Source organism: Mobula hypostoma, chromosome 7 (assembly GCF_963921235.1).
Source record: "Mobula hypostoma chromosome 7, sMobHyp1.1, whole genome shotgun sequence".
Taxonomy (NCBI): Eukaryota; Metazoa; Chordata; class Chondrichthyes; order Myliobatiformes; family Myliobatidae; genus Mobula; species Mobula hypostoma.
Window position 1 is genome coordinate 81,955,316 of NC_086103.1, and position 16,247 is coordinate 81,971,562.

Consider the following 16,247-nt stretch of genomic DNA (forward strand, 5'->3'; position numbering starts at 1 on the left):
AAGGTTGGTGATAATTGTATCACCAACCTGGAACCGTTCAGAGCCATTGGAGCTGGGATTGCAGTCGGTGAGATCCGTGGAGTGGGGGCGTTCTATTGGATTGAGGACTGAGCAAGAGGCAACAGGGACAGTGGTCTGGTGGCATCGAGGGCCATCAGAACCGGAGTTGGAGGTGGTGGGATCTGCGGTTTGGAGACAGGTGAACTTCTGATCTGGGGGTCCCCAACCTTTCTTATGCCATTCCCCATCTTTACTGGACCCAAGAAGGCGAAGAATCGGCAGTTGAAGGTGTGGATCTGGTGGAGGATAAAATATTGGAGAGGTCCATACCATATGGAGGAGTGGGAGGCCAGGAACTGTGGCCAAATCTAAGGTAGGGCCACCAGGTATCTCCACATAGAATTCGGAGAGAAGCCATGGAAGACGTAATCAATTGAATGTGAAATGAATTAGCATTGCCTCTATAATCAAAAGGTATATATTTAAAATGTTGATCAATAGTTCTTAGTGCTTAGTGCGCATACGCCAGTCGCACATGCAGCCTGGTACAGCTGTTCCGATCTATTCTTACTTTCTTCTTCTTACTTTTCAACTTACGTTATTTTTTGTATTTTTTTTCACGGGAACATGTCAAAGCTGCACCCTCTCTAACATGCTGGTAGAGAGAGTTACATCCCGACACGCGGGACAGAAGCAAAGTCGCGTTGTGTATTCATGGGACCAGTTAATGCCGGCCGGTTTAGCGAGCAGAGCGGCAGACACCCCTGCTGAAATCTGGAGGAAAACACACAGAGGGTGCAGCGGGGGATCACAAGGTCGAGGAAAGAGGACCGGGTCGAGACAACAGAGACTTATGGAGAAGAGGAGTTCGGTGGGTAATACCGTTCCGGCTGACCGGAAGTGCACTGAGAGTGGTAAGCGTGAAGGAGTTGGATGCTTACTGTTCTGGTTAACAACAGATGGTGCAATCCGGGTCATATTACAATCGAGGAACGTGTTTGTACACCGGATATTGAACTTTTTACTGTTGGACTTCGGCCACATTCCACCGTGATACAACACTTGGTGGCACGGGAGATCGTTCCTGCCTGTGGCCATCGAACGTGCAGCTCCTCCCGTGGAGGATCAGACACCCTGAGCCAATAGACAGGTCTTGGACTTATTTTCCATCTGGCATAGTTTGCATTTTGTTGTTTGTTTGTTAGGGTTTTTTGTATTGCTATATTTACGCTCTATTCTTGGTTGGTGCGGCTGTAACGAACCTAAATTTCCCTCGGGATCAATAAAGTATATCTATCTATCTATTAAGAAATTACTTCTGTTTAAAAAACCTATCAAACAATGAAATATCAGAAATAAAGAAAGAAGGAAAAGTAACAGAAATGCGATGTTGGGTTTCTTAAGGATCACTTAGGATAAGTCTCCAAGGCCTGATTGGATATACTACAGGTTATTGAGAGGGGCAAGAAATGAGATTACTGTGTCCTCTCTAGGCACAGGTGAGGTCCCAGAGGACTGGTAAGTAGCTACATTGCTCCATTGTTCAAGAAGAGAACCAGGATAATCTAGGAAACTATAGACCACCAAGTCTCACATTAGTGGTAAGAAGGTTACTAGAGAGAATTGTTAGGGAGAGGTTTATGAGCATTTGGAAAACTGTCCTAATTAGGCCATCATGGCTTTATGTGGGGCAACATCTTGTTATAGCATATGCCTTCTAATCTAGCTGGTATCCTGGTAAATCTCTTCTGCACTTCCATAGCCTCAATGTCAGAAACCAGAAATGTATGCGATACTCCAGATGTGCCCTAACTAGAGCTATATAATGCTGCAAAATAACTTCCTGAATTTTGACCTCACTGCCTTGACTAATAAAGGCAAGAATGCCATATGCCTTTTTAACCACCCTATCAACCTGGGCAGCCACTTTCACTGAGCGGTTGTAGCTATTGAGCTAATATAAGTGGTTCAGAAGAGAGAGAGAGAGTTATTTGACACCGACATCTTGTATTTAAGAGAGAGAGAGAGATGAAGACAACTTTGGATGATGCTATGGGTTTTCTGCAGCATGTTTACATTTTTAGAAGGGCACTGGTTTCAGCTTCTGTACTCTTACAGAGAGAGAGGGGGAGGAGCTGTTTGATGGACAGTTAGTATTCGGCACGGTGAGATAAGTAGAAGGTCAGATGATAAACGGACAGACACATGGTTTTGGACACTGAATGAGCTTTGTTGTGCCCACAGAAAAAGTGGGTTTTGGAGGATCGATCAGTGGCTCTCGCAGTGTGAAAAGGGAGTGACCGGAGGGGAGTTGTTTGTGTGTGCATCCCTTGCCTGGGTTGATAATTCCACCACAGAAGAACAGTCTGTGGTCACAGTCGGTGACTTCTAAAGGATTTCAGAGGGCAACAGGAAGATCGACGGTGTCAGCTCACCTGAAGACTCAAATCTCTCCCTCTCTCTCTTTCCATCACTACTTAACTCAATACCACAAACTAAACTGAACTTTACTCATCATCGTAAGACTATCTATTTACCCCTAGACTTGAAGAATATTGATTTTCATATATTTCCACACTTATATATATATATACATATATTCATTGATAACCCATTTGATTTATCTGCATTTATATTACTATATTGTGTAGTAACTAATAAATACCATTAGTTAATAGCAATACTGGACTCCAAGGTGTTTTCCATTTCTGCTGGTTCTTTAACCAGTCACGGGGTATGTGACAATGTAACAAAGTTGACAAACAAAACCATAAAAATGCAAAAAAAGGTGCCACCACATTTCAAATGTAGTGCAATACCATCTAATCTAGAACTTTGAAGGGAAAACATCTAGGGCACTATGCACTATTACTATCCATGTGATACAAAAATAGATGCACTAAAAAGAATTTTAAAGATGAAACCAGTTTTCAATGATAAGAAAATTTTAAAAATCCACATGGATGACCTCAAGGTAAGATTTCATAAAGAAGCTGCTGAGAAGAAGCTCTCAGCTATGCTGAAGTCCATATTTTGCAATGATATATTTGAGGTAACCATCACAAAAAATCAATGAGGAATTCAGGAGAATTCATTTTTCCTTGATTGGTCAAGATATGTTTTCCACCATCACATCAAGCATTTGAAGCAAGTGTCATAGATATGTATAAGATAACAACATTAATCAGTGAGATTGGAATGAACAGAGATGATGGCGGCTTGAGGTGGAGATAGCCCATAGCCTTATGTCCCATGCTAGACTTGACAATCTCTATGATATGATTCTAGTGAGGTATTCCTTGAGATACATGGAAAGGAAGTTACCTGTGCATCACCAAGTTCGGCTTGTTCTGAGTTGGGTCTTGCTGCTTTTCGGCCCTTATGCTTATAGACAAATTGTAGGGAAGCATAGTGCAAGGAATTTCCAGAGTTTTTCCTAGAAAATTTCCATTTCCTTTCCCCTCTTTTCGACATAAACAAGTTGTCGTACACACCACTAATGACAGAATTACTCGTTTGTGTGATCTGCAAATGAGATAAGGGCAACATTTTAAAGCACTCATGCAATTTTCAAAGCAAGGGCCTGTATTTTTCTGAGAGGGTCTCGTCACATACAACTACTATCTGTTTTCCCTATTCCCCTCAAACTTACCATCTCTTATGCCTCTGTTGGTTCTGAAGACAGCAGGAAGCTCGCGGCAGCAAAATGACCTCAATCAATGCAATAAGAGTTAGAAACAAAACCTTTCCATGAAACTCTGGAAACCCTTGACATCCAACCAAACCCCTCTCCATTTTTCTCAACTGTCAAAGGCTCATATAGTCCTCACTGTCACTAAAATGGACAATTACCAGAGCTTTTAAGTTATTAAACTATTGAAAGAATAGGAAACAGAATTAACATAAAACATGCCAACTTAACTAAAACGTTAAAAACACAAATAATTAAAAAGTTTATTTTAACCAATTTTTTCCATATAGCCATACACTTCCCATTCAATATGAATGGGTTCAGGAAATTTGTGGCATGTAGCCTGTTGAATGATCCAACAGAAAATTTCCCCATTGTAAATCATGGGAGACATAACTGGCGTTGTGGGATATAAATTCAGGACTCTGGACTGTTGGTGCAGTCCTCCAGATTACCAACCTGGTTATTTAATTAACTACCGCACCCACCTTTGACAAGGTACTTTGGCTACTCTGGAAGGCTCAACCCAGGGTGATATAGCAGATTGAATTCATATTTGGCTCAGAGGTAGGAAGCAGAGGGTGATGGTTGAGGGTTGTTTCTCAGACTGGAGACCTGTATCTAGTAGTGTGCTACAAGGGACAGTGGTCTAATTTGTTTCTAATTTTTATATATGGTTTGGATGTGAGTGTATAAAGCATGGTTAATAATTTTGTGGATGGTACTAAAATAGGTGGTGTTGTAGATAGTGTGGAAGGTTATGGGAAAATAAAGAGGATCTTGATTAATTAGGTATGTGGTCTGAGGACTAGCAAATCACTTTTAATCCAGGTAAATGGACATTGGAATATAAAGCCAGGGTAGAATGGGAGGGCCCTGGGGAGTATTATGGAAGAGAGGAACCTCAGAGTTAAAGTACATAGTTTGCTAAAGGTTGCATCACAGTTAGATAAGGTGGTGAACAAGTTACCTGATATGTTTGCCTTCATCTTTCAGAACAGTGAATATAGAAATCGGAAAGTTATGTTGCATAACTTAATATAAGACATAGGTGAGGCTGCACCTGGAGTGCTCAGTACAGGTTTTGTCATCTTGTTATAGGAAAGTAGTTACTAAACTAGAAAAAGTGCAAAAAATATTTACCAGGATGTTGCCTGGACTTGGGGCTCTGAGTCAGAAGGAAAGGCTGTGTAGTTTTATTCCCTGGATTGTAGGAGATTGATGAATGATTTGATAGGGGTATATAAAATGATGAGGGACACAGACAGGGTGAAGACACATAGTATTTTTTACCCCAGAGAGAGAATGCGAAAAACTGGAGGGTGTAGTTTAAGATCAGAGATGAGACATTGAAGAAAGCCATCAGGTACAGCTTCTTCACATAAAATGCAGAGCGTATTTGGATTAAGCTGCCAGAAATATTGTAGCGGGTGAGGTGGGCATATTAGTAACAGTTAAAAGTGAATTAGATAAGTACATAGATAGGAGAGATGTAGAGGACTATGGGGCAAATGAAGGCAAATGGACAAGCTCACCAGACAACACAGTCAGCACAAATGATTTGAGCCATAGAGCCTGTTTACATGATGTATGACTATGACTTTATGATACTTGTTCAGCACAGTGTAGCAATCCCACTTGTCTTACTCTCGCTCTGCTAATTCACCTGGACCCCTTCATCTTACTCTCTTGCTCACATATGCATCAACTCCTTTTAGATTCTTTTTAACTATTAACTTACACAGAATAGTAATTTACAGAAGCCATCATTGGGATGTGGTTGAAGGTCCACACCATCACACGAAGAACACACAGATGACACGAGGCCAGGATTGAATACAGGTCCCTAGAGCTGTGAGGAAGCAACTCTATCTGCTGTCTTTAATTGATGGCAAGGATTAAAATTCCAGCTTTTGAATCAGATGAAAGTACTGTTTAAACAGTAGGAGGAACAAAGGCCATTGGGAAGGCCAAGTGCAAGTGGGATCCTCATGATTGTGTTCTACAGAGAATCAAGTGCAACATAACTTCCATTACTATATTCATTGTTCTCAATGATCAAGGCCAACATGCCAAATACCTTCTTCACCACCCTATCAAAGTCTGATGCCACTTTTGGCAAACTATTCACTTTAACTCAGAGGTTCCTCTCTTCCATCATATTCCCCAGGGCCCTCCCATTCTATAAACTCTACCCAATATGCATTTACCTGGATTGAAAGCCATTTGCTAGTCAGTTTAGCCCTTCTACAAACAGTCTCCTGCAAGAACACATTTCATCAGAGGAGCAACAACTTCACTAACCTCTGTCAGATCCTGCATCTCCATGTGGATGACAGGTTGAGAATCACATTCCAGATTTTTACCTGGGGATGAAAAAAAGAGAAAGATCTGTAAGCCATGGCAAACTTTTATTTTTGACTGAAAGTCAGGGGTTCAAGTCTCACACCTTGTGGTTGAGGTGGTAACTCCAGTGGTTAGTAAAAAGGCTCTAAGGTCACTGGGTGATACAGCTTAAAACAAAATTCTGTATGATGTCTCAGTGAAGAAAATGGTTCCATGGAAGTGAATTTCTCCCCAGACTCCTGCACACTTATTCCACAGCCAACGTTGAAATGATCTGACCTTGAATAATTAATGAAATCTTGCTTTGCATAATTAGTTCTCTTACATTTTTATGATAACATTTTGAAATTAGAGTAAAACTCTAATAATTCAAATGGAATTTCCAATCGTTTGGCCTCTGGCTCACTAGGTGATGTGGGACTCTATCCCCTCCCACTCACTAGTATACTGTTCTCTCTTTTAATTTATCCAGTTTGTTGGTACATTTATTATCATACCCCTGCAGATAATACAACACATTTTGTCACATAATATAATTCTATATCATTTTAATGACATATTTTATGTGCCACAGTCCTGGGGAGTTATTAGATTGCATAGAGGGAGAGAGAGTTTAAAAGAAGTGAGTGGGGGCAGTCACACATTTTGTGATCAACAATTCCTGAGGAGACATTGGATTGTTTATAATTAGGCAGTTGGCAAGAACCAATATAAAGAAGTTAGGTTTAAGTGGAGTGGCCATTGTGTGCATGGGCCTGTGTTGGAGTGGGAAGTTGAGGCTCCAGCGAGAAGAGGCATAGGCAGAAGGTAGATTTTTTTTGTTATTTAGTCTTTCATTCTTTCTTATTACACATTTAGAGCAGTGGAAGAGCCAGTCAGGATACTGGAATGCTTCTCCTGAGGTATGTGGGAAGGCAGTGAGACATCCAGTGTCCCTGATGACTACACTTGCAAGAAGTGCATCCAGCTTCAGTTTCTGACAGACCTGCATGAGTTGCAGCTGGAACGGAATGATCTCTCCATCATTCAGGGGGCTGAGGGGGTGATAGACAGGACATACAGGGAGGTAATTACGTCCAAGCTGCAGGACACAGGTAACTAAGTGACGTGTCAGAAGGGGAAAAGAGAATAGGCACACAGTGCAGAGTACCCCTATGGCTATTTCCCCACAACTATAGGTATACTGATATGGAGGGGGGAATGACCTAGCAGAGGAAAGCTACAGCAGTCAGGTCTCTGGCACTAAATCTGGCTCTGTGGCTCAGAAGGAAAGCCGAGCTGTAGCAATAGGGGATTCATTAGTTAGAGGAAGAGAGAGGAGGTTCTGTGGACGAGAATGACATTTGTGGATAGTTTGTTACCTCCCCCAGTGACAGAAACCCCAAGGCTGTGATCTCAGGATTTCTACACGTGGCTTGTGCTAGTAAGGCCACAAATAGGAAGATCATACAATTTTCAACATGCATGAGGGAGAGCTTCAGATTTTTGGATTATTGGGCTCCCTTCCACAGAAGGTGGTACCTGTGCAGAAAGGATGGTTTGCACCTCAGCAGGAGGGGGACCAATACCCTGGCGGGAAGGTTTGCTAGTGCTGTTTAAACTAGAATTGCAGGGGATTGGAAGCCAGAGAACCAGAATAGATTGTGGAGTGGTTGTAGAGAAAGATATCCTTAAGCCTACATACAGGGTTAGGAATAAAAAGGTTGAGCTTGGTGGGACTAATGTTCTGAGCTGCACATATTTCAATGCAAAGAGTACTGCAGGAAAGGTGGATGAGCTTAGGGCATGGATCACTATGTGGAATTATGACATTGTAGCCATTACTGAGACTTGGTTGCAGGAGGAATGTTCTGGCGTTCTGTTGTTTTAGACATGATAGAACAGAAGGGCTTAATGTGGGACAGGTGGAATTACTAGTCAGGGAAAATATCCTGGCAGTGCTCCGTCAGGACAGAATGGAGAGCTCATCTAATGAGGCTTGTTGGGTAGAATTGAGGAAGAAGAAAGGTATGACCATAATAATAGGACTATAGTATAGACCACTCAACAGCCTGCAGAATTTAGAAAAGCAAATTTGTGGATAGATCATAGACTGTTGCAAGAAACTTTGAACTTTGAAATATAAAGCTGAGATAGTAGGTGATTTTAACTTTCCACATATCGACAGAGACTCCCATACTATAAAAGAGGTCAATGGGAAAGAGTATGTCAAATGTGTTCAGGAAAGTTTCCATAATCGTTACATAGAAGTCCAAACTAGAGAGAGTGCAATACTAGATCTCCCATTAAGGAAAAAGACAGGTCAGGTGACAGAAGTTTGTGTAGGGGAATGCTTTGCAACTAATGATCACAATGCTATTATATTCAAAACCATTTTGGAAAAGAATAGATCTGGTCCTTGGATTAAATTCGAGAAAGGCCAATTTTCATGGTATCAGAAGGAATCTAGCAAGTGTAGATTGGGACAGGTTGTTTTCTGGCAAAGGCGTACATGGTAAGTGGGGGGCCTTCAAAAGTGAAACTTTGAGAGTACAAATTTTGTATGTTCCTGTAAGAATAAAAGACAAGGATAACAGGTTTAGGGAACCTTTGTTTGCAAGAGATATTGTTACCCTGGTTAAGAAAAAGAAGGAGGTACAGAGCAGGTATAGGCAGGCAGGAACAAATGAGGTACTTAGGTTATATAAGAAATGCAAGTGAACACTTAAGAAAGAAATGAGGAGGGCTAAAAAAGGACATGAGGTTGCTGAAGCACATAAGGCGAAGAAGAATCCTAAGGGCTTCTACAGAGATATTAAGAGCAAAAGGATAGCAAGGAACAAAAAGTGTCCTCTGGAAGGCAAAGAATGGTTGTAGACAATTGCTTCTCTGACTGGAGGCCTGTGACTAGTCGTGTGCCTCAGGGATCAACGCTGAGTCCATTGTTGTTTGTCATCTATTTCAATGATCAGGATGATAATGTGGAAAACTGGATCAGCAGATTTGCAGATGACACCAAGACTGAGGATATAGTGGATAGCAACAAAGACATTCAAAACTTGCAGCATGATCTGGACCAGCTGAACTAGAATTAGTCCCATCAAGGTGTGAGAAAGAAATATCTGGAGAAAAAGATAAATTGTTATGGAATAAATTTACTAAAATTGAATTAGATAGATTAGGGCACCAAGATCTGAGGTGATAAGAAAGAAGGAGGTGAATGAACAGCAACAGAGACAGGTGAGGGGGTAACTCCTTTGTGGAGCAAGTATAGACCTAATAGACTCACTGGCTTCCTCCTGTGGTGAATTATTCCAACAATTAGCAAATGGTAGCAGGGAACTTACCTCTGAACAAATATTTCTTTTGTCTCCAGAGCCAAATGGCAAACAGGAGAAGTGTAGCGACTATGGATCCTGCAATGACTGTTGGTAAGATGGCACCTGCATCAGCCAACGAAACATACTTCAATATTTGTTGCCATAATAGTGCAGAAAACCTGCTGTTGCATTTGCTTCCCCACCTTACTGAATGTTAAGTGATTCAGTAAATTTGTGTTCACATTGAACTTTAGGTTCAAACAATGCATGTTGCTACTTCTCCTCCATATAAGCAACTGTCTTTAACTCTACTGAAGCTGCCTTCTCCCTCTCACCAGTTCCATATCCTTTCTGCTCCCCACTCCTACCTTGCTGAATGTAGACTGCTCTTAATTCTATCCCCTATACTATTGCACTTATTGAATGAGTATTCTAAAGGGAGGATAAAGCAAGCGTGGCTGACAAGGGAATTCCAAGGGTGTATAAAAGGAAAGAGAGAGCATATACCCACTGGAAGAACTCAGCATGTCAGGTAGCATCAATGGAAACAAATAAACACTCGCTGTTTTGGGCTGAGACCCTCCTTCAGGACTGGAAATGAATGGGGAAGATGTCAGAGTAGGAAGATGGGAGCAAGGGAAGAAGGACAGCTGGAAGGTGCTAGGTGAAGCCAGGTGGGTAGGAAAGGTAAAGGGCTGGAAAAGAAGGAATCTGATAGGAGGGAAGAGTGGACCAGAGGAGAAAGGGAAGGAGGAGGGGACGATAGGGTAGGTGATAGGAAGAGCGGACCCAGGAGTAGGTGAGAAGAGGTAAGAGGCCAGAGTGGTGAATAGAAGAAGAAGAAGACGGGAGAGCAAGGGAACTTTTTTTATACTGGAAGCAGAATTGATATTCATGCCATCAGGTTGGAAGCATACCTAGTCGGAATATAAGGTGTTTCTGCTCCATCCTGAGGGTGGCCCTATAGTGGCAAAAGAGGAGGCCATGGACTGACATGTTGGAATGGGAATAAAATGTTTGGCCACCGGGAAGTTCCACTTCTTGCTGATAGAGTGGAGGTGCTCGATGCTGTGTCCCCCAATTTATATCAGGTCACACTAATGTAGAGGAGGCTGCATTAGGAGCACAGGACACAATAAGTGACCCCAGCAGGTTCACAGGTGAAATGCTGCTTCACCTGGAAGGACTGTTTGGGGCCCCGAATGGAGGTGAGGAAGGAGGTGAATGGCCATGAGTAGCTGCTTGCAGAGATAAGTGCCAGGAGGGAGATCAGTGGGGAGGGATGAATGGACAAGGGAACAATGGAGAGAGCGATCCCTGCAGAAAGCGGGGTTGTGGGGCGTGGTTAGGTAAAGATGTATTTGGTGGTAGGATCTTTTGGAGGTGGCGGAAACTGTGGAGAATGATATGTTGGATTTGGAAGCTCATGGGGTGGTAGGTAAGGACAAGAGGAACTCTATCACTGTTAAGGCTGCAGGATTATGGGGTGAGTGTGGATATTTAGGAAATGGAGGAGGGCAGCATCAGTTTTGCGGGTGAGGGCAGCATCAATTTTGGAGGAATGGAAACCCCATTCTTTAAAGAAGGAGGACATCTCTGATGTCCTGGAAAGGAAAGCTGCATCCTGGGAACAGAGGCAGTGGAGATGAAGGAACAGAGAAAAGGGAATAGCATTTTTACAGGAGACACATTGGGAAGAGATATAGTTAAGGTAACCATGGGAATTGGTAGGCTTATAAAAGATGTTGGTTGGTAGCTTGACTCCAGAGATAGAGACAGGGAGATTGAGAAAAGGGAAGGTTGGGTTAGAAATGGACCAAGTGAATTCAAAGGCAGGGTGGAAGTTGGAGGCAAAGTCGATGAAATTGATGAGCTCAGTGTGGGTGCATGAAGCAGCACCAATGCAGTCGTCAATGTAGCAGAGGAAGATTAGGGGAGTATTACCAAGGAAGGCTTGGAACATGGACTATTCTATGTAGCCAACAAAATACAGCGTAGCTGGGGCCCATTGGCACTCTTTGCCTCTGGAGATTGTGGGAGGAGCCAAAGGAACGTTTGTTGAGTGTCAGGACAGTTCTGCCAGACAGTAGTGTTGGAGGGGAACTGTTTGGTTCTTTTATTGAGGAAGAAGTGGGGACTTATTAAGGCCTTCTTGATGGGGGGGGGGTGCACGGTGGTAGAAGTGTATACGGACTGGACTGAAAATGAGGCAGTCAGGATCAGGAAATTGAAAGTTAGTGAGGAGACTGAGAGCATGGGATATGTTGTGGATGTAGGTGGGAATGGACTGAACCAAGGGGGATAGAATGAAGTTGAGGTATGAGGATATGGTTCAGTGAGGCAGGAGCAGGCAGAGACAATAGGATGGAATAGAAGATTGGATAGAAGCATGGACAGAAGATTGGCTGACTGGCATAAAGCAAACTGTTTAAAAATGTAGTTGCTGCTCTTTCATCTAAAATTCATACTTTTAAACTTTCATCATTGCAGAAGTGTAAGAAACAGACCCAAAGGTCTTCTGATAATATCAGTGTAAATGACACCCTAAACACAAAATACTCTGCAGATGCTGGAGTCAAAGCAACACTCACAACATGCTGGAGGAACTCAGCAGGTGGGGCAGCATCCATAGAAACAATCAGTCAACGTTTCGGGCCGGAACTCTTTGTCAGGACTGAAGAGGGAAGGGGCAGAGGCCCTATAAAGAAGGTGGGGGGAGGGTGGGAAGGAGAAGGCTGGTAGGTTCCAGGTGAAAAACCAGTAAGGGGAAAGATAAAGGGGTGGGGGAGGGGAAGCAAGGAGGTGATAGGCAGGAAAGGTGAAGAAGGAATAGGGGAAAACACAATGGGTAGTAGAAGGAGGCGGAACGATGAGAGGGGTGATAGGCAGCTGAGGGAGGGGGCAGAGTGAAATAGGGATAGGGGAAGGGAGGGGGAGGGAATTACCGGAAGTTGGAGAATTCTATGTTCATACCAAGGGGCTGGAGACTACCTAGACGGTATATGAGGTATTGCTACTCCAACCCGAGTTTAGCCTCATCATGGCAGTAGGTGAGGCCATGTATGGACATATCTGAATGGGAGTGGGAAGCAGAGTTGAAGTGGGTGGCTACTGGGAGATCCTGTCTGTTTTGGCGGGCGGAGCAGAGGTGCTCGACGAAGCGGTCCCCCAATCTGTGTTGGGTTTCACCGATATAGAGGAGGCTGCACCGGGAGCACCAGATGCAATAGATGACCCCAACAGACTCACAAGTGAGTGTTGCCTCACCTGGAAGGACTGTTTGGGGCCCACCACTACCCTCCCCCGGTTGGCGGAACTGGTACTCACACTTAATAACTTCTCTTTTGGCTCTTCCCACTTTCTTCAGACCAAGGGTGTAGCTATGGGCACTCGCATGGGCCCCAGCTATGCCTGCCTCTTCTTTGGTTATGTGGAACACTCTGTGCTCCAAACCTATTCTGGTACTGCTCTCCAAATTTTCCTTTGCTACATTGATGACTACATTGCTGCTGCTTCCGGCACCCATGCTGAGCTCGTCAATTTCATTGACTTTACTTCAAACTTCCACCCAGCCCTCAAATTCACTTGGTCTATCTCGGACACTTCCCTCCCCTTTCTCAACCTCCCGGTCTCCATCTCTGGAGACAGATTGTCCACTGACATCTTTTACAAGCCTACTGACTCTCATAACTACCTCGACTGTACCTCTTCCCACCCTGCCATATGCAAAAATGCCATTCCCTATTCCCAGTTCCTCTGTCTCCACCGCATCTGCTCCTAGAATGAGGCTTTCCGTTCCAGGGCATCTCCAATGTCCTCACGAGGAATTCTGCAGATGCTGGAAATTCAAACAACACACATCAAAGGTGCTGGTGAACACAGCAGGTCAGGCAGCATCGCTAGGAAGAGGTACAGTCTACATTTCAGGCCGGGACCCTTCGTCAGGACTGGTGAAGGGTCCCGGCCTGAAACGTCGACTGTACCTCTTCCTAGAGATGCTGCCTGACCTGCTGCGTTCACCAGCAACTTCGATGTGTGTTGTTTGGATCTCCAATGTCCTCTTTTTTTAAGGATTGTGGTTTCCCTTCTGCCATCATCAATGATTCCCTCACCCACATCTCCTCCATTTCCCGCACTTTGGCCCTCACCCCATCCTCCTGCCACCACAACAGGGACAGAGTTCCCCTTGTCCTCACCTACCACCCCACCACCCTCCGGATCCAGCACATTATCCTCCGCAACTTCTGCCACCTTCAACAGGACCCCACCACTAAGCACATCTTTCCCTCTCCACCCCTCTCTACTTTCCACAGGGATTGTTCCCTCCGCGACTCCCTGATCCACACGTCCCTCCCCACGGATCTCCCACCCAGCACTTATCCCTGTAAACATAAGTGCTACACCTCCTCTCTTGCCACCATTCAGGGCCACAAACAGTCCTTCCAGGTGAGGCAACACTTCACTTGTGAGTCTGTTGGTGTCATCTATTGCATCCGGTGCTCCTGGTGCGGCCTCCTCTACATCGGTGAAACCCGACGCAGATTGGGGGACCGCTTTGTCGAGTACCTCCACTCCGTCCGCCACAACAGACAGGATCTCCTGGTTGCCACGCAGGGTTCTGGCCCGTAACGTTGACTCATCGTTTCCATGGATGCTGCCCGACCTGCTGAGTTCCTCCAGCGTGTTGTGAGTGTAGCAAATGACACCCTGTAGTTCCACCCTGATCCTCCTCCTCTATGCACTTCAGTACACTGTTTCATAAATTAATATCAGACTACTGAACAGAACTTAACAGGTTGAGCAGCAACTTTGAGGAGATGAAATTATAAATTTCATCTCTTAAAAAGGTGGCATCCATTATTATGGACCCCCCTCCTCCATCACCCAGGTCATGCCTTGTTCTCATTGTTACCGTCAGGAAGGAGGTGCAGAAGCCTAAAGTAAAACGCTCAACAATTCAGGAACAACTTCTTCCCCTCTGCCATCTGATTTCCTGAAAGTGCATTGCACCCATGAACAGTACCTCACTACTTTTTAATTTCTATTTTTGCACTACTTATATAATTTAATAATTTTATATACTTACTCTAATTCACATTTCATGCCCTATGCCAATGATATTAAACATGAGTTCAGCAGAGGAGGACAAAGGGCTTAATTAGGAAGGGGAAAAAAGATTATGAGAGAAAACTGGCAGGGAACATAAAAACTGACTGTAAAAGCTTTTATAGATATGTAAAAAGGAAAAGACTGGTAAAGACAAATGTAGGTCCCCTATGGACAGAAACAAGTGAATTGATTATGGGGAGCAAGGACATGGCAGACCAATTGAATAATTACTTTGGTTCTGTCTTCAGTAAGGAGGACATAAATAATCTTCCAGAAATAGTAGGGGACAGAGGGTCCAGTGAGATGGAGGAACTGAGCGAAATACACGTTAGTAGGGAAGCGGTGTTAGGTAAATTGAAGGGATTAAAGGCAGATAAATCCCCAGGGCCAGATGGTCTGCATCCCAGAGTGCTTAAGGAGGTAGCCCAAGAAATAGTGGATGCATTAGTGATAATTTTTCAAAACTCGTTAGATTCTGGACTAGTTCCTGAGGATTGGAGGGTGGCTAATGTAACCTCACTTTTTAAAAAAGGAAGGAGAGAGAAACCAGGGAATTATAGACCGGTTAGCCTAACGTCGGTGGTGGGGAAACTGCTGGAGTCAGTTATCAAAGATGTGATAACAGCACATTTGGAAAGCGGTGAAATCATCGGACAAAGTCAGCATGGATTTGTGAAAGGAAAATCATGTCTGATGAATTTCATAGAATTTTTTGAGGATGTAACTAGTAGAGTGGATAGGGGAGAACCAGTGGATGTGGTATATTTGGATTTTCAAAAGGCTTTTGACAAGGTCCCACACAGGAGATTAGTGTGCAAACTTAAAGCACATGGTATTGGGGGTAAGGTATTGATGTGGATAGAGAATTGGTTAGCAGACAGGAAGCAAAGAGTGGGAATAAATGGGACCTTTTCAGAATGGCAGGCAGTGACTAGTGGGGTACCGCAAGGCTCAGTGCTGGGACCCCAGTTGTTTACAATATATATTAATGACTTGGATGAGGGAATTAAATGCAACATCTCCAAGTTTGCGGATGACACGAAGCTGGGCGGCAGTGTTAGCAGTGAGGAGGATGCTAAGAGGATGCAGGGTGACTTGGATAGGTTGAGTGAGTGGGCAAATTCATGGCGGATGCAATTTAATGTGGATAAATGTGAAGTTATCCACTTTGGTGGCAAAAATAGGAAAACAGATTATTATCTGAATGGTGGCCGATTAGGAAAAGGGGAGGTGCAACGAGACCTGGGTGTCATTATACACCAGTCATTGAAAGTGGGCATGCAGGTACAGCAGGCGGTGAAAAAGGCGAATGGTATGCTGGCATTTATAGCGAGAGGATTCGAGTACAGGAGCAGGGAGGTACTACTGCAGTTGTACAAGGCCTTGGTGAGACCACACCTGGAGTATTGTGTGCAGTTTTGGTCCCCTAATCTGAGGAAAGACATCCTTGCCATAGAGGGAGTACAAAGAAGGTTCACCAGATTGATTCTTGGGATGGCAGGACTATCATATGAAGAAAGACTGGATGAACTAGGCTTGTACTCATTGGAATTTAGAAGATTGAGGGGGGATCTGATTGAAACGTAGAAAATCCTAAAGGGATTAGACAGGCTGGATGCAGGAAGATTGTTCCCCATGTTGGGGAAGTCCAGAACGAGGGGTCACAGTTTGAGGATAAAGGGGAAGCCTTTTAGTACTGAGATTAGGAAAAACTTCTTCACACAGAGAGTGGTGAATCTGTGGAATTTTCTGCCACAGGAAACAGTTGAGGCCAGTTCATTGGCTATATTTAAGAGGGAGTT

General features: G+C 43.8%; 1 protein-coding gene across 1 annotated transcript in view; it reads right to left on the bottom strand.

Annotated features, from left to right (window-relative positions):
• Positions 1 to 16,247, bottom strand: part of LOC134349915 (hemicentin-2-like) — a 149,473-nt gene that overhangs the window by 6,041 nt on the left and 127,185 nt on the right. Inside the window, exons 16-18 of the mRNA XM_063054873.1 lie at positions 9,364 to 9,459; positions 5,996 to 6,057; positions 3,325 to 3,525 (exon numbers count right to left, since the gene is read on the bottom strand). Of these exons, the coding sequence (XP_062910943.1) occupies positions 3,325 to 3,525; positions 5,996 to 6,057; positions 9,364 to 9,459 (359 nt within the window). The remainder of the gene's footprint in view (positions 1 to 3,324; positions 3,526 to 5,995; positions 6,058 to 9,363; positions 9,460 to 16,247) is intronic.